Raw genomic sequence first — 23,445 nt, forward strand, 5'->3', positions numbered from 1 at the left:
ACAGTTAATGACCTGCATGTCATAATTCTCCAAGCTAGTCTGAATGTGGAGTTCATCATAACAGAAAAACTACCTGCATCAATTGTGAATTATTGACAACAAATGATCAATAGACAGTTACAGAAATAAACTAATGCTGTAAGAAATAGTTTGTGTAAATAGCGAAATTGTTTGCACAAAGGCAAATAGGATTCACAGAATGTGCATGATGAAAGAGTTTACAATTACAGAATTGTTTAGTTATTATGAAAGCCCCACTAATCAAAGACTGGAATGCAGTTACATCAAATTTAGACTGTAATTTAGTATTGACTGACTGATACTAGAGGGAAAATCTGAATCTGTATAGTAAACAGCTGATCAAAAATTATACCCTCCAAAAGAGAGAGAGAGAGAGAAGGAAAAAAGGAAATCAATGAGAAACAGAGTAATACGCTCTGACATTCATAACGAAAACATGTAGATACTGGCACATTTCTGTAGCCAGCAATTAACAGGTATTTTTGCCAGTGGTTTTTGTTTTGGGTATAGAGCCAGAGGAAATGACCTTCAAAGAGATGCACTGACCAAGTGGTTTTTGCTGAAGTAGCTTTGCACTGTGTAATTTGTAATTTTTGTAATCTGGAATTTCAAAATAATCTAATTTGTAGGAGATTGGCATACTTCCTATTGGTATTACTATGTCTGAATCCGTAGGAGTATTCTAAAATTTTCTTATTTCTGGGAAAGTTCAAGAATTGAGTCTCGTAAAATTTTCATGTACAATGTTTTATGGAAGTAAATTTTTTTTATTAGGGAATGTATGGTAATTTTCAGAAGGTTTCATCATGAAGCCGGCATTGTTTACCTGTAGGAATTGTTGACAGTTTGTTATGAGGATTTTCTCAAGTGTCCTGCCGTACACAATATCTGTATTTGCTTTTCATCAGTTACAAAGTAGTGTATATCAAAGCTATGTGACTTTTAAGTGAAGTGACCAACACCTAATTGATTTTGTGCTGGATATTGGGAATATGAGCCACCAGGTAAAAAGCGACATCAAAATTTTCTCTCTTTTTTTTCATATTTAATTTTTGAAATTTATGTATTTACATTTTTTGGGCTAAGACTTCTAAACACCTTGGATATTTTGCAGTGAATTCCCTAAATGATAATATTATTGAAGTGATTTTTTTTAGATCACAAGTCTTCCAGCAACAATGTTGATATTGTAATGTTTGGATGGTCATTTTGGGGTTGGGTTGGGGAGGGGGAGAGTAATCAAGTTCCTAATTGACAATTAAAAGTTATTACTGGTCCTATTTAAAAGATTTCTAAACATTTTGTTGTATCATTTTGTGAAAATTAAAGTATATTGATCAATGTGTTGAAGATTTTATAATGCTTTAAAATCGGTAGCTAATACAGTTTTCTTATAGATGATGCATCTCGATACCTATTAAATTTTTTGAATTACTGAGTATGTACATTTACTTACATGTATGTTTCAATGCGTTACATATAAAACATTGCTGTACCATCTGTACATTATCATTCTGTAATTTTCTATGACAGTTAAGTGAATTAGCATTTCATGTCAATTCAATATATAGATACTAGTTAATTTAGTTTTTGTGTTACGGAAAAGTATGCACTCACGCAAAAGATTAAAAAAGCTTTCTGTTAAAGTTATTGTGAATGGCTTTTGATATCAATCCATTAGGAAGCATTTGACATTTTATGATATCAAAGACGCAGTTTTTATGACCTTTTTGATGGCCGTAAATATCAATCGGTATCTTTACCTACCTGTTTCACACAAACACTGACAACTTGAGGCTTTTCTTTGAGGGAATATAAAATAAGTTCATGATTGAGTGCAAATCACTAGTTGCAGGATAAGAAAGTTTTATGATAATTTTTTCAATGAAGTGAAATAAACTGAGGATCTTACCCTCTGCAGGCTATGTTTAAGGGTGTACTTGTATAGCAATTACCATGTTTGTTGGTCAATACTTCTATGGCTATTAATCTTTCTTTGTGTTTGGGCCATAAATTTTAAAATTTGAAAGCTTATTTTTTAGCAAAAAGAAGGCGTATGAACAGAGGGTGTGTTGTGACCTGAACTGAACAAAGTCAAGGTCACAGGTTCAGCAAATTTTTTGACTGGGTCATAACTTTGTATATAATGTTTAAATATTTTAGTATATCTTACTTGGCAAAAAAAGGTTGCTTTTGGCCAGATGGTATGACTCTGAGTCAAAATCATTTTGGAAAGGACATATGATTCAGAAAAGTGAATATCTGTCTGATGTTTAGCAATACACATGTACTGCGCAGAGAGTGCAGAAGCTTGACTCAAAGATTGCTAATGATCAAGAGGAAATGTCATGAATAGAAAGTATTGAATATATAGATTTGAGAAATTCAAGGTTGCATTAAAAATGCATTCCCAGTGTTCTTCCCAATAACTGACTTTGTATAACATACAAATGTAGGTACAGATTCAATCTGTGCTGTGTTTTGAAAATGGTCACATTATTTAAATATATGATCAATATGGCTCTGCCTAGGATACAGTTTTAATCTTATTTGACCATCAGCAAGTTATCGAAAATAAATCACCATATTTCCCAGAAATACAAGAATTTATTTAGGTCAGAATTGTACATGCAAATGAAGAGGTGCCCTATGAATATGGTATTTATTTTTTTAAATAATATTTTAAAACTTTTAGATACACTCTTTGTTTCAGACTCCATCAGCCTCCTCCAAGAAGAAGTATGGCATAGACTCCAAGAATATGTCCTACAAACCTGGGGGTGGTCAAGTCAAGATTTTCGACCAGAAGGTACAAGTCAAGGCCTCGCCTAAGGTCAATGCTGGTGCCAAAACTCCACCTGGATCAAGTACTTCACCTAGAAAAGAATCTCGTAAGAGTTCATATCAAATGCAATGTAGAAAATTCTTTACAACGATTACATTTACTTATTTCATTTTTAAGTATGGTGTAAAATAGACAAGTCTTTAAATGCAGTGAATTCTGTTTCTTTCTTCATCTAACTGTATGCATGTTTGAACAGATTAAATCATTTGAATCTGAAAATAAAGGGAAAGTAATTCCATAACACCAAACCAAACCAAAAAACATTTCAAACCCCATCAGCCGTTTATTTTGAAATGTGGCTACCAACTTTAAATCAAATTTGGTTTTTCAGCACGACCTAAACCTACCACTCCTAAAGGACCAGCCCCTAACGTGAAGAATGTCACATCAAAGATTGGTTCTCTTAAGAATGCCAATTATACTCCAGGAGGAGGGCAGGTGAGTAGTGCTGCTTCTTGGATAAAAAAAAAATGAGAAAAGATGGTTAGAAGGGGGGGGGGGGTGTAATAGATATGACCAATATTGATGCATCTTTTAAGCTTCTTGATTTTTTTGAATTACTTGTTTTACTCAGTAGAAAATTTGAATTAACTTGAAAGTGTCATCAACAATATAGGAATGTTAATATTTATTATGATCCATTTAAGGAAGAAAGAGATAGTGCTTCACCCTGATTTTTTTTCTTCGTAGAATGAAGTTTGTTCAAATCATGGCCGCTGGTGTGTGGCACAAAGCAGGACCATTATCAGTGAAATAGTTATGCATCCCTGTAGCATAGATTCATACATGTAAATGTTCACATTGTGGTCCCTTCGCTTAGTGGAGTGTCAAAGTTTTACTTGGGAAATGTAGAATTTTTTTTTTTTTAAATCTTCTGATGAAAGAAGCAGGGCTACATTATAGTCAATAATGTGCAAACATCCTCATGTATTGAAGATTCAAGTCTTTTAAAGTTTTGGCATCAGTGAGTTGTAGTATCAGTAGGTTGGGGCAACAATTGGGAGAGACCAGAAGGCCACAATTTGTAAAAGTTGACATTAAGCCTCAATATATACTCGAAATAAAATTGTTGAGATCATAGACTTAAATTTGGTGACCAGATAAAGGGTTTAATTTATCATCCAGGTACATATTCATTTGTCGGGAAGAGAATGGTGATTCGGGTGAACATTGTGGCCCATGGGCATCTTGTTTCTGTTTGCAGAAGCACTGAAATGAATTATATTTGAATCTGAATGTGTCCTGTTTTCTGTTATTGGTCAAATAAATCAAATATGTGGATCCCTCATGCAATCCATTGATTTTATTTATAGGTAAAGATTGCCAGTAAAAAGAAAGATTATTCCACTGTGACAAGTAAAGTAGGGTCCACAGCAAATATGGACCACAAGCCAGGTGGAGGGGAGAAAAAGGTAACTCACTCACCCAGTTACTAATGCTTAATGCACATTCATTTCATAAAAATGTCAGAGTCAAATGTTCAAGTTTGCTTGTGCTGGGATATGGATTTTCACCAGGAATTGTCAAGCCTAAACTGTATTTTTTGCATCAATGCTGTAATTTTAATCTAATGGATGGATGGGAAAATTCCATATTCCCATGCAAATTGATTATATTAAATTATTTGATTATATGATTAGATGTGAAGTGGGGAAAAACTTTTTTAAAGTGGATCTTGTCTTTTTTGGTATGAAATGTGCAGAGCATGAAGCACTTGGCTTGTAAACTGAAAAAAAACTGCAAATATCTATTCTATTTTAAAATTTTTATTAAATGAATTTTCAGACTGGTGGTAAAAAGGTAGAGTATTTCTGTTTCAGAAAAGAGCATGATGCCAGGTGCCTTTTGTTTGGCTTCATTAATTTGCACACAGCTTGCTTTTGTTTCTTTTTCTTTAGATATTATCGCAGAAATTGGATTGGAAGACGAATTCCAAAATAGGCTCCTTGGATAATGCCAAGCACTCGCCAGGCGGCGGTAATGTTAAAGTATGCTATCGCTTTCCAATTTAATGTATGGCACAAACCAAATTTATTGTAAAATGCTTCTCTTGGGTTGACCAATTTATCTATCAAAGGAATTCTTTATCTTAAATTTATTCCTTAATTAAGGCATAAATTAAGTTTTATCTGGCAGTGGATCTTTTTTTCCATGGAAAAATTGGACAGACTATTAGTGTCGTAAAACGTCCATAAAAGTTGAATCTCTTAGACATAACTGCAGCATTAGTAAGTTAATATCTTTACCATATATAGCTCACTGCTGTGACCATAGATTAGAGCCACTCCTTGATGCAAATTGTTCCCCAAATGTTTCTTATAAAGTGCACTTTTGTTCAGATAAATACATTAAAAGTTTGAAAGAAGGGGAAGAAGCAGACATCTACTTCCTTGAATTTTCATTGGTTAATAAGAAAAAGAGTAAAGCTTTATCTGTTAAGTGGCTACCTTAGCTGGATAAATGTCATTGTGATAAATGTCTTAATAACACATGCTGCTTTCTGCCTGCATGTTTACTAAATCATGACAGAGGAAATTCTACCAGAAGATTTCCTTCTCATTTGCTCTCAGAGAAAATTACTGAAACAGTAGAATTTTGAAGACTTTTCATTTGTTTTCTTCAAATGGGTCATTCATTATTTTTCTGCTTCATTTTTTTCCAATTTAGATTAAAGATGAGAAAGTTGAATGGAAAACTACCTCAAAAATTGGATCCCTTGACAATGCTAGTCATATTCCAGGGGGCGGTAATGTGAAAGTATGGCATTCCGTCATTTTTGTTCACTCATATTTTGTTTTTACTTATAAACATAAATAAACTGCGTAGTCAGTTTATTTTACTCAGAATTTATAAGGATTTTTTTGTACTGTGTCATTAACGGATGATTCTAAAAATGTAGTCATGCAAGGAAGTTTTTAAGCATCTGTCTATTTGTAATAGTTAAAAACATCATGACACTAATTTTCAGACACAAAATTTTAATTAACCTGAAGTTATTTGGCATTTATTATTTGGCAATCACATTTCATCAGTCAAATAATTAGTTTAGAAACAAAATATAGTTAAGAAATATATACAGATTCAAATACTGTAAACCAACTATTATTCGCAACATCTTTTGTTCGCGATACTTCAGTTTGGAATCCATCCGGAACTACTAATGTTCGCGACTGAGGCAACTTTCTACATAAATATATGGGTGAATATTTGGTTGGCAACAAGAAATATTCGCGAATAAAGAAGGTTGTGAAACTTGCGGTTTTTTCTCGCACGCGTATAATAGTTGGTATACAGTATTTATTATAAATACTTGATATGCATATATGTATCAGGTGTCAAACAGGAATTTTAAAATTTATAATTTTGAGGGCATGCTTTATGGTGTTAATTAAGTCATTTGAATGTTTATCATTTACTAACAAGGCTAACAAAATTTTCATTTGATTTTGACTCTATAAGAGCATGTTCAGTGATTCTAATACTTCATTTCATTCTACTAAAGCATGAAAAAGTGCCTGGAAAATGTCAAAGCTTTGCAATTGCAGTTATATTTTAATTTTGCAGCTTTTTTGTTACTTGATTTGTTTTTTTCTCTCTCTCTCATTTGTCTGCCTACTCAGATAGTGAATGATTCCATTGCATGGAATGCTCAGTCCAAAGTTGGATCTCTAGCTAATGTGGACCATATACCTGGGGGTGGTAACGTTCATGTACGAAGTGTGTGTCTGTCTATTCCAGGCATATCTATCTGTCTGTCTGTTTTACTGTCCAAAACTCTCATTTTCTCATCACCCAGTGTTGATTTTGTATAGTAGATGTGGGTCTGTCAAAGGTATTGTGTGCACCCTATCAATGATAAAGCTCTTAATCAAAGATCATTTATTGTGGTATAAGTGAAATGAAATGGTTTTGTCAAAGACAAGTAGATGTCAAAGTCACAGATAACATTAACAGAAGCTCTCTCAAATAATTTTTAATTTTTCACTTGTTAATTGGGCCATCAAAATTCGATGTTAATGGTCTAGTATCCTTGTTTTAATGTACAGTAAAAAATGTCTAATCCGGACACCACTGGTTCCAAAGAAATTGATTGGATTAGACAACATTCTGGATTAGACACCATATTAGGCAAGATTTGGGAATACACAACATCTGGATTAGACAAGTTTCACTGTAATATTTGGCAAGTGATGATTAACTTTTCACTAGAACACAAACTGTTTTCATCAGGTTGTAGTGTTACAAAGCACTGGTCATACCTCAAAATTACTGGGCCTGGAGTCCAGCAAGCTATATACAATTTTGTCCTTATCCTGCAGAAATAAACAGAGAAATTTTCCTTGAATTAAAATTCAAATTCAATCTAAAGATAGCCTTTAATGTTGCAAGAAATTTGGAAAAGAAAGGGCTGTGCAATCTGTGGAAAGCTTAATTAATTCAAAAGTCATTTTTTATGCACAAATTGTTGTGATGGGGTGTACTATACGTGTATATTTATATGTGTGCTGTATGTTGTTACTGAATTGTTGGTTTATGTATGCTAGGTGTATTTTTAAGTGTAAAGAATGTGTTGGTGCTAATATTTTGTAGCTTTGGGTGACTGTGATGTTTTTGTGTATCTTCTGACACTACATGTTCCTAATTTTATTGGAATTTTTCTTAGTACATTATATTTTTCAGTTTTTCTCTATGTAATGTGCATTTTGGTAATTTAAAGACTGATCAAAAAAAAAAAATCAAGGAAAGCCAATAAACCTCAGTTTCAATTGTCATTGAAAACCTTACAAAAAGAACAATATTGTAAGAAAGAAAACTGTGCAAAATTTTATGCAGTTACCATGCAGAAATGTTTAATTTGTATGGAGGTTAAATACACTATTAATGAGACAATTTGAGAATTTCAGATGACCAAGGCACAGATTATAAAAAGCACACACAGATAAACATTCTGAAGTAGTCATTGATAATAATTTTGAATACGTTTAAGTTATATTGCTTGCATTAACATTTTACAGATTGAGAGTCACAAAGTTGAAATCAAGGCCCACTCCAAGGTTGGTTCTACTGATTACATGTCCCATAAACCTGGGGGAGGCCAGAAAAAGGTATTACACAGTCATCATATTTAGATATATGCAATATACATTGTATTTCTGATGGAGTGATATTTTTTCTTTCTGAATTTTTGTGGTTTCATATCTTTGAAGTGTAGCAGAAAAAAGCAATTACTGATGAGAATTTTAATTAAAAAAAAAAAAAGCAAATCTGAATAATAAAATTTGAATGCAAATTCTGAAAAGTATGTTGAAAAATTAATGTATAACTAAGATGTAAAAGTTTACATAGAATCACCAATGATTTGATACATTGTACCAATGATGTTTGGTCTATAGCATTGATTTGAGAGTTTTAAGCTAGATCCCCCCCCCCCCACACACACACACACCACACCTCCCAGATAAATATAGTCAATAGCAGTAGGTGGTTAAATTTATTTCACAGTCCTTAAAATTATTTTCTTTCCCAATACATAGTGCTTGACTATGAAGTGGTAATTTTTTTTTCCTGTCTTCACAGATTGAGACACAAAAATTAGACTTTAAAGAAAAAGCTAAACCTAAAGTGGAATCCAAGACGAACCACAAGCCAGGAGGTGGTGACAAAAAGGTAGGTCATGTTCAGGTCAAGGTCAAATATAGAGTTAAGGTAAGTGTGGTGTATTATACTTCCTCAGTCAACAAAATAAATACAGATTTGCACCTTCAAGAATAGTCTTTTTTTGTAATTTAGTACAGCTCTGTAGATGTATCCTAACTTCCCATGCAACCTTAAAGTGGATCAAGATGCAGTCAAACTCTGATTATTTTTCAGACTTTCCATAAAGCTTTGCTAAAACAATGTTATTATTTTATTTACAAAACTAAAAGTGTGTGAAAATGTATTGAACCCACTTGTGAGAACCTTTTATTTGAATTTTATGATGAATATTGCAAATTTTGAATCTGAATTTCATATAAGAGTTGTCTCTCTTTGGCTAAAATTGATAGTCTAGACTTGAAGTACAGGAGAAATTCTTTACACACAAAGTCATTGACCTAGACACTTGTCGTCAGTAATCCATTTCCAGATACAAAGGAAAAACAGAAATTCAATATTGTATTGATTTTTTTTTTCATTGATAATTAGGTTATTTTTTAAAATTGTTTGAGTTTAGCATATTGTATTATTTTAAATATATAAGGCTGTCTGAAATTTGACCCTTAAATTTAAAGAAAAAAAACTACTGGTCAAAAACCAGGAGATCTTATGCATTGGTAATATGTCCATGATTTATCTATCAGTTTGTCTCTAAATAAGCAATTATTCACAATAAAGTTTAAAGCTACTTTCAGTGGAGATTATACATAAAGGTATACAATAATCCTGAGTATCATTTTTTCCTTTTGACAAATGTGGCTGAGATTACAAAAATTGGATTACTTACTTAAAAACATTACTTCAATCTGCTTCTCCTCATACGTTATCAATCCAGTTTCGATACAATATACTGGGTAATTATTAAAAATAGAATCATATTGAAATTAATTAAGAAAATTAGTGCTAATTGTAAGGGAGACAGCTACATTGTTCCCCTGTCTATTCTTCTACACTCCAATGGTACATAATTCACTATATCCTCATTTATATAAGGCATTATTTTTTACGACATTTTTAAGACATTTACAAACACTTCACATTTCAAACCATTTCTTTGAAAGAAAAAATGTGGAATTCATCATAATTTTAAGCCATATACTCCCATGAAAAAATTCAAGTTTTCTTTTTAGGACAGTAAATCTCAACATATATTTTTTAATGTTGCTGAAGATATTGCCTTGGTAATCAAATTAAAAATTAAATATGGAAATATGAGAAGTAATTGTCATTTATTCAGCATATTTTATGATCTTCAAAAAGAAAGAAACTGTCAGATGGATTTGAACAATTATATTCTGGAAAAGGGAGAGTTCATATAGTTATCAGTAGTCTTCTCTTGATCTTTCTGAAATTTTTCCAAGTTTAAAAACAGCAGGAGCAGTTTAATCAATGATTAAACAAGGGTCAGAGACCAAAGCAAACAGGGGTGGCTCTGCACACTCTATAATGTGTATTTAAAAGACAGTGGTCTTGTCTAATTCAAAGACATAGATAAACACACATTGCCAAGGGTATTCTCTTGTGAAAGAGTCTTTGGTTCTTTTTTTTTTAATTTAGTCAGAATATTGATGATATGTCAGCAGTGGCTTATACCAAGACCTCCTCGGGATTTCTGAGGGATTTGGGGATTATCAGAAAACTACATGGGTGATCTTTTGCTTGTACTTAGAAGGGAGAAATATTTTCTGTTGATGATTTTAAATTTATTTTTCTGTATTGTGATAAAAATGAAAGTTTTTGAATAAAATGGGTCTTATTTCTAGGTTTATCCTGTTTTTGAAAAAATGGCACGTATAGGCAGTCGATAAAGAAAATTGCTGCATGTCATATGTCTTTGAACAAAATAGAACATTTAAATAATTCTTTTAGTGAAATTCAACATGATTGTGTTCCAAGTCATTGATTAGTTCAATACACAATTAATCAGTGACATAAGGTTAACAATGAAAAATATGCGGTCCTTTTCATCTCGTAAAAGAATTGAATTTACATATATAATGTTAAATTTGGAAGCATTATCTAAACACTGATAAAAATGGCTTTTAAACACTAGCTATTGTTTTCACTTTTTCGGTGACTTTGATTACATTGTTAACTTTATTTATGTACGATCTGGGGTGGTGGTCATTGTATGCGCATTATCCATTCATTACCGACTGAAAAGAAATACAAATATTGATACCTGATAGTGGAAATGGCTCTGCAGAAATGATAAGTTCTATGATTTCCACTTTTCCTTTGACTGATAAATAGGGAGAAAATATTGAAATGAGATTGGGTTTCACGTATATGGAGTTAAACATTAACTGATAAATCCATCGCCTGTGAATTGGATTAAATTGCCTTGTAAAATTTTACTTATTAAAATTCTGAAATCTGCGGCCATATAAGAGAAAAATGCCAAAGGAATCAGCAATTTTTCCTCAATGAAGCATGGTTTTCCAGAGATTAGATATTTTTTTGACTAACTGACATTTTCTGGAGGACTGATTGTGGAGATTTTTTTGCTGAGTAGTGATGACAGGTTGATGATAGAGTCCTGATTTTGGCCCTGAAAACACGACAGATCTATTGAAACAGTGGCTTTAAATGACATCAGATAAAGGACCCCCAGGAGACAAGGGCGTTTGATTTCAAGGCTCCGAAATCTATCTCTTCTTGGAGACAATCTCTGGATCTTGTGCAGACTGCCTGAAGTAAAGTGCTTTGTAATTTACGTGTGCATTGTCTCTCAAGAGTACCTTTTGTGTCATCTGCAACTAGACTCTTGATTCATTTGTTCAGGTCATGTCAAATGATCTTAATACCATAATCGCCTTTGATTGTACCTTATAGAATTATTTCACCTTTTATTTGGTGAAAGCACAACCAAAGTTTTAAGGCATTTGGATAGAAGAATTAAATAGGATTAGAACAGAATAAGATTTATTGTGTATTGGCCTATATATAAATAAAGTTCACCAAGCTAGATTGTGAATATTCCTTACTGAATTTGGTCAGTGGAACAAATATTAGGGTATTATTTAATTGTTTATGACTTTTCCTAAGTGTTGATGTTATTGAAACACCATAATTGAATTAGTGAATTTAATTTTTTTTGCTAATGGTACATGTATTGACACTGTGGAAAGTTGGACATGTTAAAGGCATTTTATGAATGGTAACTTTTTTATGGAATGCAATTTAAATTTGTTTATTTAATGCATTTTGTAGAAGTTCCTGAAGGTTAATGATTTCTGATGGTTTAAGTATTCAGAAAATAAGTGTTTTAATTGTTTGGTATCAAAGCATTACTTATATACATTTAGCAACCATTGGCAGGCATCAATATTGTCAGAACGTCTTGTGTACTGTAAGCAAAAAATCAATAGGTGAAATTTAAAATGTGTCTGATGCTGTGTATTTCTACCATATTGAACGTTTTATGGCTTTTTGATAAGGAAATAAGTCATTCATAAGTGAAGGCTTAGCACACCACCATCAAAGAAATAAAAGCTCAAGTGAAATTTTGATTTATTTTCAAGGAGTATGTCTGGATATTCATTGAAGAATGTAGGATGAACTAAATATGTTGGGAAATTTTTAGTTGGATTGATTTTTTATGCAATTTTAAGAGACCAAGACAGTAAAAACTTTCACTGTATGAATGAAACATGGCCACTACTCCTTCCCCTCGAACAGATCATAGAACCAAACATCCTTATCCGAGTCTGCCTAGTGCTCACAAACACCATGTGATAGGAGATGAAATTGAGGACGAGGATATGGAAGCGCCGATTAAAACGGTAGTATATGTGCCAAATCGTGCAAATGCCCGGGGACGATTTCCCGTGGTCTCTGTTCACAAGAAAAAAGATGGCCGCTACGTCGTGATGGAACAGCGACCAGTTCATACATTCTTCTCCGGTGAAAAATTCAATGACTTGAAAAGTCTAGAGGAGAAAGAAGACAAGATAAATCGAGAAACTAAATACAAATATGTTAAGCCACCTTGGAAATGGTCTTCAAAGGGAAAATCCATGGAGAGGTCATTTGATCGGAATTATTACTATCCACATCTTCCTCCCATTAACAATCATATGGAGACTGTTACTTCAAAGGTTGGATCCTTGGACAATGCACAACATACCCCTAGACCTTCAAATAAAAAAGTTCCCCATTTTCATGTTCATTGGGAGGCTGAAGCCAAAGTTGGATCATTAGAAAATGTAGACTACAAAAAGCAACGTTCACGTAGTCATCCTGCTTCAGAAGTAGGAAACAGATCAGATATCAGTGAATATGAGACTCACAGTCTACAGCTACCACCGATCAAAACTAAATATGGAGGGAGGGGGGATGTCGGTGCATTTGGGAATTCCCATTTTACTCCAGGTACATCCAAAACCTCACCAAGATCCATAAAGTCTACAGCCAGGTCAAAAATTGGCTCGCTAGACAACATCCACTATGTACCAGGAGGTGGAGATGTGGAGATTCCACATTTTCCACATGACTTCAAAGCAGAGTCTAGAATTGGATCTTTGGAGAAAGTCTTTCATAAACCTGGTGGTGGAGATGTGCAAATTGTTGACTTAAAGCCAAAATGGAAATCTAAACCTAAAGTGGGATCATTGGAAAATTTTGACCATACACCTCAAAAATCTAGCTTTAAAGTGCCACACTTTAGTGAAAACTTCCATCAGAAAGCGAAAGCCAAAATTGGCTCACTAAAAAATATTGAATACTCCCCACCATCAAAACATCCCCAAATATTCCACTCAAAGCCAAACTGGAAGAAGGAGTCTAAGATCAGTGCCATCTGGAAAACTAAACACAGATATGATGATCCGTATGACCTGGAGTATGATGAAGATGCTGAAATAGAGGCAAGGATTAGGGAATTGATGAAGCGATGATTAGAGGAACACATTGATTGTAGTACTGTGCTAGGCAATGATTTTTTTTTTCTTGAAAGGTTTGCTTATACTTTGCATAGAATTTCCAATTTTCCATGTTTCAGCTATGTATGAAGTTTTACATCTAATTCCATGTACATGTGATTTCAGAAATATTTGATATCTTTATTTTTTTTCTTTATGAAGTAAATTAGGTTCATCTGAAATGAATATAAATGTATGACTTTTCTCCAGTTTTATCATTCTGTTGTGTATAAGGATCAATAGTGCTATAGCAAACTAAAGTCCTATTAATTCATTCAAATTGATTTTTGAAACTCCATTATAAAGTTGTATTTGTTTTGCTATTTATCAAGTTGTTGTTCTAGTTGTGACAATTAGAATAGTTCATCACCCTGTGCCAACAGTATCTTTTGTTCGATATTTATGAAAGACATTTGTGATATTTGTGTGAATAAATATAAAATTGATTCATTGCTTTATCTTTTGAGCAAACTGTTCCTAGATTCTGTAGCGTTGTGCCTTGCACAGCTACATAAGCTTGTGTAATGGTCAATTTCTACAAGAAATTGACTTACCAGTACACAATGTCACAGAGCTTTTTAGCTCACCTGAGCTGAAAGCTCAAGTGAGCTTTTCTGATCACCCGTTGTCCATCGTCCGTCCGTCCGTCTGTAAACTTTTCACATTTTCAACTTCTTCTCAAGAACCACTGGGCCAATTTTAACCAAACTTGGTACAAAGCATCCTTGGGTGAAGGGGAGTTTAAATTGTTAAAATAAAGGGCCAAGCCCCCTTCCAAAGGGAGATAATCAAGAAAAGACAAAAATAGGGTGGGGTCATTAAAAAAAAATCTTCTTCTCAAGAACCACTGGGCCAGAAAAGCTGAAACTTATGTGGAAGCATCCTGGGGTAGTGTAGATTCTAAATTGTTCAAATCATGACCCCCGGGAGTAGGGTGGGGCCACAATAGGGAATCCAAGTTTTACATTGAAAAATGTAGAAAAAATCTTTAAAAATCTTCTTCTCAAGAACCACTGGGCCAGAAAAGCTGAAACTTATGTGGAAGCATCCTTGGGTAGTGTAGATTCTAAATTGTAAAAATCATGATCCCCGGGGGTAGGGCGGGGCCACAATAGGGAATCCAAGTTTTACATTGAAATATGTAGAAAATATCTTTAAAAATTTTCTTCTCAAGAACCACTGGGCCAGAAAAGCTGAAACTTATGTTGAAGCATCCTGAGGTAGTGTAGATTCTAAATTGTTCAAATCATGACCCCCGGGGGTAGGGCAGGGCCACAATAGGGAATCCAAGTTTTACATTGAAATATGTAGAAAAAATCTTTAAAAATCTTCTTCTCAAGAACCACTGGGCCAGAAAAGCTGAAACTTATGTTGAAGCATCCTGGGGTAGTGTAGATTCTAAATTGTTAAAATCATGACCCCCAGGGGTAGGGCGGGGCCACAATAGGGAATCCAAGTTTTACATTGAAATATGTAGAAAAAATCTTTAAAAATCTTCTTCTCAAGAACCACTGGGCCAGAAAAGCTGAAACTTATGTGAAAGCATCCTGGGGTAGTGTAGATTCTAAATTGTAAAAATCATGACTCCCAGGGGTAGGGCGGGGCCACAATAGGGAATCCAAGTTTTACATTGAAAAATGTAGAAAAAAATCTTTAAAAATCTTCTTCTCAAGAACCACTGGGCCAGAAAAGCTGAAACTTATGTGGAAGCATCCTGGGGTAGTGTAGATTCTAAATTGTTCAAATCATGACCCCCGGGGGTAGGGCGGGGCCACAACAGGGAATCCAAGTTTTACATTGAAATATGTAGAAAAAATCTTTAAAAATTTTCTTCTCAAGAACCACTGGGCCAGAAAAGCTAAAACTTATGTGGAAGCATCCTGGGGTAGTGTAGATTCTAAATTGTAAAAACCATGACCCCCAGGGGTAGGGTGGGGCCACAATAGGGAATCCAAGTTTTACATTGAAATATGTAGAAAATATCTTTAAAAATCTTCTTCTCAAGAACCACTGGGCCAGAAAAGCTGAAACTTATGTGGAAGCATCCTTGGGTAGTGTAGATTCTAAATTGTTCAAATCATGACCCCTGGGGTAGGGCGGGGCCACAATAGGGAATCCAAGTTTTACATTGAAATATGTAGAAAAAATCTTTAAATATCTTGTTCTCAAGAACCACTGGGCCAGAAAAGCTGAAACTTATGTGGAAGCATCCTGGGGTAGTGTAGATTCTAAATTGTAAAAACCATGACCCCCAGGGGTAGGGCGGGGCCACAATAGGGAATCCAAGTTTTACATTGAAATATGTAGAAAATATCTTGAAAAATCTTCTTCTCAAGAACCACTGGGCCAGAAAAGCTGAAACTTATGTGGAAGCATCCTGGGGTAGTGTAGTTTCTAAATTGTTCAAATCATGACCCCTGGGGTAGGGCGGGGCCACAATAGGTATTACAAGGGGGAAATCGGGTGAAAAACAGCAAGGCCAAAGTTACTCAGGTGAGCGTTGTGGCCCATGGGCCTCTTGTTTCTATTTCACAAAAAGTTTTTAAAAGTTCAAATATAAGAAAAAAAAAGAGGGGTAGAGGTGGATTTAAACTAATCGTAAATATGGCAGAGATTTCCATGGTAACCGTTTGCTTGTCCATCTATTAAAATTAATATAACAAAGCTCTAAAAAATGAGTCTTTAGGGAATATATTCTTTTGAGAATTTGCAACCAAAAAAAATTTAAAGGAAAGTAATAAAAATATTTTTTGTTTTACAAAAAGTACAAAATCAATGGATGTATCCAAATTGCAATATGCTGGATTTTACAAGTATGGAATTTTTAGGCATGAGTTGCTCTCCAAAGAAAGTTTTAAAAATATATATACCATTGTCTCGTTAAACGCAATATGATATATATTATTGACACATCTTAACTCTTTGCTTTGTAATTTTTTTAATCCTTTCCGTCAGGACTATTGTGTTCATTTAAAACTTTCTCTCGCCCTGACAGCGTTATCATTATAATCTCTTCGTTGGTATGTACTGGAAAGTTCCGTTATTATGGGTTCTTTGTGCCAAAAGCACTTTAAAGGCAAATTGATTTAACCTTATATAAGATCTTGTGTTCACTTCTCCATAAAATGAAATATTTTTCTTTCGGTAAAACTTTTTATGAGTCTTGATATTCAAAATTTTTTAAAATTGTTGTTTGCATTGCCATTAAGTCTTCGAGAGAAATGACAACAGTAATTAAATTCATGCCCTAAAACCAATATTGACAAGTAATATCATCTTTAATGAGAGTAAAACGTACAGATTTAGATGTGTTGGAAAGTAGACATGGAGGCAGTTTGCTATGGCAACGAACTCGACATTCATTTAGTGTATTTGAAATCAGTTAAAAAGGAAAAGCCCTTCAGAAATATAGAATGAATTCATATGTAACTATTAAGGCATATCATTCTGGCATCGGATAATCTTTGGTAATGGTTCAATTTAATACAGCTGTTTAATTAAGTGAACAATTGGTATGAAAAGTAGATCTGCATGTCAGTTAAACCACAATACACCTGGTGTACCCAGGGAATTCTTCACACTTCTGTTCTGTAATTTTACATGTGTATGAAAGATCAGGATAGTACAGGCAATAAAAAGGTCTTAAAGAGGATAAAGTTATCTTTTTGAATACAAAGGGAATTATAAAAGATGGGGATTTTATAGACATTTCACATGAAGATGATTTGGCAAAAATTGATGACTGGTAATTGAGAAATGAGATTTTCAATTTCTAGTTCATTTCTAATCTCATGTTTGAGGTTTCAAATGTGTGACCACTTTGCTTGTTTGTTTGTTGTTTTGTTTTTTTGTTTTTTTTTGGGGGGGGGGGGGTTATGAAAAAAAAATGTTGGGATGCTCAGTTTAGGTAAATTCTCATCAGACTGCTCATGTAATAAATTTTACACTGATATAAGAAATAGTTCCTGTATTGGTCTTTGAAACCATGGAGAAATAAACTTGTTTTAGCTGTTATGGTATTCATCCCATATTTCTGACTTGGTTTTTTTCAATAAGTACATAATAAATTATCTAGTTCAAATGGATATCTGCAACTTCTCTTCCAATAATTGTACATTCAGTAAATTATAAATTGGATAAATTGGTAGATGCATAGCCCATTGGACTATTTGTGAAGACTGTTTCCAAATATCACTATGGTTGCAGTTCCCAACAAACCCCAAATGTTAAAAATGGAAGTTCACAAAAAACATCTGGTAATTTTCAGCTGCAATGTGATTTTAACCAAAGGTGTTTTGAGTTTATTGGTTGTAATTTTCTTTTATAAATGGTGTATGGATTACACTTTACTCCCACATACATTTTGCCAACTATGTTAGGATTTGCTACTGATATCAAAGAACGTAGCAAAAGTTTTTAACTTGGTCTATTGGCGCACATGGATAAGATATAAATATTTTCCAAATGTTAACTTTAAGAATTAAAGGACCTTTGAAGGAAATCATTAAATGAAAGCCAATGCTTTTTATGTAAAGGAAAATACTTCCATGAATGGAAGCCCCTGCAACATTAGTCATAAAACATGTCTGAAGACTTATTTTATAGACAACTGAATTATAATTGGTTCAGAAATGGTTTTTCAATGTTGGCAAAATAATAATTCATACCTTGAGATTTTAGAAATGGATAATTCTTATTGATTTCCTGCTATGAAATCTAGTAATACAATGTACATGTATTTAAATATCAAATTTTAAATATTAAAGTTTGCATCACTCTAAATTATTGCATACTTTGTCATCCTTAGCAATCAATCAGTTGTGAAGTTTAAATGTAAAATTCAGAGATTACCTGTGAAATTGATACATCAATCAGAAAGAAAGAAAACAAATTATTACCAAACAATTAGGCATACATTTATATCTTGCTGAAATAATTATATCCAGTGCAAAACTCATTTGCATTCAAGTATGGTTCATATCGCTGGATTAAAATAAAGTAGAACTCTGTGACACTTCATGTTTCCAAAGGCCAACAAATCAGAATTTGATTGTGTTGACTTATAGAATTAATAGGCCTGAAAATGATAGAGTGATAAACTTCTTGTTCCGATTATAGTTACTATTAGACACCCTGCAAAGATTGAGTAATCTAAACGTCATCTTAATCTGATGTTATTATTTTCTAGTTGTGTAACATTTTGTCAGAACTAATTTGGACCTTTTGTACCTTTTCACCCGAGAAGATTTTCTGGTGCTTATTCAGAAATATTTATAGCCATTCTTAAATGGACTTTAAATTTGATTCTGGTGATAAAATTTCTTTGCAATAATTCCAGCAGAATTCTGATTTGTTTCACACTCTCCTATATATTTAAACAGGTGGAGCACTTGCATGATTGTGTAAAAATATAACGGTATTTGAGGAAAGACATTTTTGAAAGAAAAGATAATTTTAAATATCCTTTCTACACCGATTTGGACATAACACAGCAGAGAATTATACTGCCAAGTGAATCGCTTTATTGGAAAATTTGAATGGGATATCTAATTGACTTTAAATCTGTGCCTTAATGGATAATAGTACTTTCTCTAAGGAATGTTACATTTGCATGAAAAAAAGGATTTGGTTTAATTTTTAAATTCACTTGTGGACTATACTGCTGTCTACTATGGAAATATTGCCAAATGTTCAAAGGAGTAGATAGGAAGCCAGTTCAATATTTGACAAACTTATCGGAGGCATTAAGGCTTTACATGCTACGCTTGATTTAAATACTTGTGTATTGCGATCTGAATGGCTCTGAATATATAGTAGGGTAGTATTGATTGAACAAAGGGAGAAAATACGTTAATGTGTTGGTGATTGGAATATAAATTTTTGCCCAAAACAAACTTTGGTGACGTAATCCAAATCGGAGAGTGATCTATGCTTATAGACATTGAGAAGAGCTGAAGTGTGGTTAACTTTCTTTTTATGTCCAGTGAATGAGTATTCGAGTGTTTGATTTCTATATAGACCCCCTTAGTTACCACATGTAAAAGATACCTAGAGACAGGTCCTTGTAGTTCTGTTTTGTTTTACCTTGCAAATATTATCTCTAGTGTGTTAAAAAAGTAACATCAACTCAATTTTACCATTTTCGATGGACTCTTTATGGAATTAGGATTTTTGGTGCTGTGAAATGAATGGTATTAATTCACTATGATATAAGTGGTGTTAGATTCTAAGACTTTTTCATAGCGGTTGGACAGTTAAAAAGAAGCTTTGATATGATGACCAAACGCAGGGCTAACCAAGGGCCATCTGGAGACGTCTTCCCAGCTCTACCTGCCATTGATCTTGGCTGGAGAGCTCAGCCAAAGGTCGGATCTCTGGAAAATTCTCACCATAAGCCAGGAGGGGGTCACAAAGAAATCCAGCAGCAAAAACTGCAGTGGTCCGCTGAAGCTAAAGTCGGTTCTCTTGATGACAGTCATTTGCGGAGAAGTCAAAAAAGACCTCGAAGTTTTGATGGAATTGAGTACATCAAATTTCCTAGTATTTATCGTAAAAGAACAAGTGATCTCAATCGATGGGAGGAACCAAAGACAACTGAAGATGGTGCATATGTTCATATCAGGAATAGGAAAATTCAGGCAGGACCAAAAGTAGGGTCATTGGACAATGTCCATTATAAACCTGGGGGTGGTGATGTGAAAATTCTAGATGAAACTCCTCGCTGGGAGACTGCTGCCAAAGTGGGATCTCTAGACAATGTGACTTATTCTGCTGGAGGGGGAAATGTTCAAATCGCCAATGAATCCCTCCATTGGAGAGCTGCACCAAAAGTGGGGTCTTTAGAAAACAAGCATTATACCCCAGGTGGAGGGAATGTTCACATACCTGAACAAAAACTGCAATGGAATGCCTCACCCAAGGTTGGATCAATGGACAACTTTACTTATTCACCTCGAGGGGGAGATGTCAAAATTCTGGATGAGAAACCAAGATGGAGGGCTAACCCAAAAGTTGGATCTCTAGAAAATGCTCACTATCAGCCAAAACAAGGGAATGTGTCTATAATAGATGAGAAACCTGTGTGGGATGCACATGCCAAAGTTAGTTCATTGGACAATGTAACATATCAACCGGGAGGGGGACACAAAACTATAATTAATCAAAGAACTCAATGGAATGCCTCACCCAGGGTAGGTTCATTGGATAATGCTCATTATAAGCCAGGAGGGGGAGAAGTCCATATACACGAAGATAGGCTCAAATGGAATGCTTCTCCAAAAGTTGGCTCCCTTGAAAACAGAACATACAGACCAGGAGGGGGTGAAGTCAGTATTATCAACGAAACTCCTCGCTGGCATGCATCACCAAAAGTGGGATCTCTTGAAAATGCTCAACATCAACCAACGGGAGGAAATGTGTCCATTATCAATGACCCCAAACGTTACCAAAGTGATCCAAAGGTCCACTCTCTAGACAACATTCATTATAAGCCTGGAGGCGGGGACATCAAAGTGCCAATCAAAATTATGCCGTATCCAATTGGATCTCTTAACGATCTTCCTCATCAAGGTGAACGCAGCTCCCGATCATCTCCACGATCGTCTCCACGCAGCATGAGCAATGTAACAGCCGCCCGACGCCGATTTAGTCATGCTAGTTCTATTCGTACTGTTTCTTGATTTATCAAAAAGTCGTAAGTTGTAAGATGTGTATCTGCATGCAATTTTTTTTTTGTTGTGAGGCTTTTTTTGTTTTCTAATGAAATTCAGATGATGTTTTTCCTAACACAATGCATGAATTTTTCAATAATTTATGATTGATTATCAAAATAATCTAAGTAACAAATTTTTTGGTCTTTGTGGCCAGATTTTACTTTATCAATATATCTGGGGGAGGGGGAAACTCAAAACTAAGGTCACAATTGACACAGTGCTAGATTACAAATCTTTTTCAAATATTCACAATGGATAATGTTGTTAATAATTAATAAATTTGTATATATCATAAATATCCTTTAATTGAACAGTTGCAGATAGGGATAATTTTAATATTGATTAGCATTATACCCTAATGTATTTTCATAAGATCTTATTTTTTATTTATTAGTCTTAGGATAACCCAACCAAAAATTGTTTCCATCTGTCACTGTGTTTTGGTGGCTAAAACGCTGTGTAAAATATAGAAATTGGTACTACTAAAATATGCAGCATTTAATACACCTAAAGAGAAATGGTTAGATCTCAAGGGGAAAATTTAGGAATAAATACCATGTATTAAAACTTGGATTAATATGAAATCTCTTGCTTAAATCTATATTTAAATGGTTTTGACCTGCATGCACCAGCATTGTTTGATTAAATGGTTTCAGATTTTACTGGCAGTGTCAAGCATTGAAAGATATTACATAAATTTTGACATTAAGAAAAAAAAGTTAAAATGTGTTTTGAAAAAAATATTTTCTGAATTTCAAATGCATGCAAGCAATTGTATATTGGGTTATTTGCTTCAAATACGATTTGCACAAGATGGCGTCACTGGGTTTGGTTACATATGCCACAGCTCGCTGTAAGGAGACAATCGGTTTTTGCAAATCAAGTTTAATACAATGCAAATACACTGAAATATCATATTTCCATGCTGTTTGTTAATTAATCTGATAAGACAAAATCATTATGTTTTTAATTTGTTGCATGTTTCTTCTATTCAGAATCATAAAGCTTATCAAAAAGAAAACCATTAACTAATCTTTAATGTATGCATGAATGTGATTTTTTTATGTTTGAATAATATTAACAACATTAAATTATAAATGTTCTCTGAATATAGGAAAGCACAGTCGATTAAACAGTCGGGCATCCTCCACCAGTAAAGGATGATGGGATGTCGTAAGTGGGTAGATGGAAAACTTTCGATTCCATTTCAGAGTAGATGCTGGGGTTGTGTAGAATACACACATATTCTTTGCTAATCAAAAAGTATTTTTTGTTGTAGATATATAGGCTTTTTGGTTTGGTAATCATACCTTTGAGCAGAATATTCATATCTTATCAAAAAAGGGCTTTTCAGAGATGCTCATTCTATATAAACCTTTTTCTCATCCTTTCATTTTGGGACAACAATGAATTTTGTCTAGCTCCCACTGAGAACACAGACTGGCTTGCTCAAGTGATTTGAATTCAATAAAAAATACAAGAGAAAGCTCAGAGATTTGAAAGAGCAATCTTCAGAATTTATAATTGCATGAGAGTGAATTGGCAGATGTAATGAGAATTTTTTCTTTTCAAAAAAAAAAATTCTTGAGCAAGCTTTGAACAATCATTTTCATCAAGGTATTGGGATCTTGTATTGCACATCAAAATCTGCATTTGCTCAAACATTTTGTTGACCATCACCATTCTTATTCAGGGTCAGAAGTTCAGGGAAATAGACACTCCAGATAATTGATGGTTTGTATAGCATTTGTCTCCCCTTGCTCTGCTGTGACATCACCTTTGGCTTTCACGTCTTTGCCATGGTAAATTAAACATGGTGTAATGGCTTGGGTATATCCTATTTCACAATGTAGATTAGTAGATAAAATGTGATATTTTAATTTTATTAAGCACTTTGATCTGTATATAGTCGGGGGGGGGGGGGGGGGGGGGGGGGGGGGTTAATATGTTTAGAGGCCACATAATATTTTTTCAGGAAGTATATTGTTGCACATTTATGTTGTTAACAGTCATATAAAATCAATGGAGGTATTTATCTTTCAAGGTAGAGCTTGACTAGGAGAGAATTTAGCATGTAACATGAAATGATTAATTTTTGAGGCACACGGAATTTAATATATTTTGACATGGGAAGTAAATATCTGTTTTTAATCAACTTGAAGTTTGTACAAGTTGGAATGATTGTTTTCAACCAAAAAATGTTTTAAATTTGCCAGGAACTATTTGCATAACAAAAATAGGGGACTTT

The 23,445-nt window shown here is 33.9% G+C and overlaps 3 protein-coding genes across 7 annotated transcripts in view; all 3 read left to right on the forward strand.

Moving 5' to 3' along the window:
- LOC133183898 (microtubule-associated protein 4-like) overlaps positions 1 to 23,445 on the forward strand; it is a 45,219-nt gene that overhangs the window by 19,069 nt on the left and 2,705 nt on the right. Inside the window, exons 6-13 of one of the 4 annotated variants that reach the window (XM_061318791.1) lie at positions 2,735 to 2,912; positions 3,198 to 3,304; positions 4,180 to 4,278; positions 4,652 to 4,666; positions 4,765 to 4,854; positions 5,534 to 5,623; positions 7,882 to 7,971; positions 8,444 to 8,533. In XM_061318791.1, coding sequence (XP_061174775.1) covers positions 2,735 to 2,912; positions 3,198 to 3,304; positions 4,180 to 4,278; positions 4,652 to 4,666; positions 4,765 to 4,854; positions 5,534 to 5,623; positions 7,882 to 7,971; positions 8,444 to 8,533 — 759 coding nt within the window. The remainder of the gene's footprint in view (positions 1 to 2,734; positions 2,913 to 3,197; positions 3,305 to 4,179; positions 4,279 to 4,651; positions 4,667 to 4,764; positions 4,855 to 5,533; positions 5,624 to 7,881; positions 7,972 to 8,443; positions 8,534 to 23,445) is intronic. The other 3 variants (XM_061318798.1, XM_061318799.1, XM_061318805.1) reach the window with 3 other exon arrangements.
- LOC133182093 (microtubule-associated protein 2-like) lies at positions 12,153 to 13,469 on the forward strand. The gene has a single exon (XM_061316850.1). The coding sequence runs from the start codon at positions 12,217 to 12,219 to the stop codon at positions 13,459 to 13,461; it is 1,245 nt and encodes a 414-aa protein (XP_061172834.1). The 5' UTR covers positions 12,153 to 12,216; the 3' UTR covers positions 13,462 to 13,469.
- LOC133183933 (uncharacterized) lies at positions 19,669 to 22,884 on the forward strand. 2 transcript variants are annotated; one of them, XM_061318818.1, is made up of 2 exons: positions 19,669 to 21,054; positions 22,312 to 22,884. In XM_061318818.1, exons 1-2 carry the CDS (start codon positions 19,758 to 19,760, stop codon positions 22,359 to 22,361), a joined length of 1,347 nt encoding a protein of 448 aa, XP_061174802.1. In that variant the 5' UTR covers positions 19,669 to 19,757; the 3' UTR covers positions 22,362 to 22,884. The 2 variants fall into 2 exon arrangements, with proteins under 2 accessions (XP_061174802.1, XP_061174795.1); XM_061318811.1 differs by lacking the exon at positions 22,312 to 22,884 and having other exon boundaries at positions 19,669 to 21,203.

The sequence above is a fragment of the Saccostrea echinata genome, unplaced genomic scaffold (assembly GCF_033153115.1).
Source record: "Saccostrea echinata isolate AGI-Se365-2 ecotype Australia unplaced genomic scaffold, CSIRO_AGI_Sech_v1 ptg000001l, whole genome shotgun sequence".
Taxonomy (NCBI): Eukaryota; Metazoa; Mollusca; class Bivalvia; order Ostreida; family Ostreidae; genus Saccostrea; species Saccostrea echinata.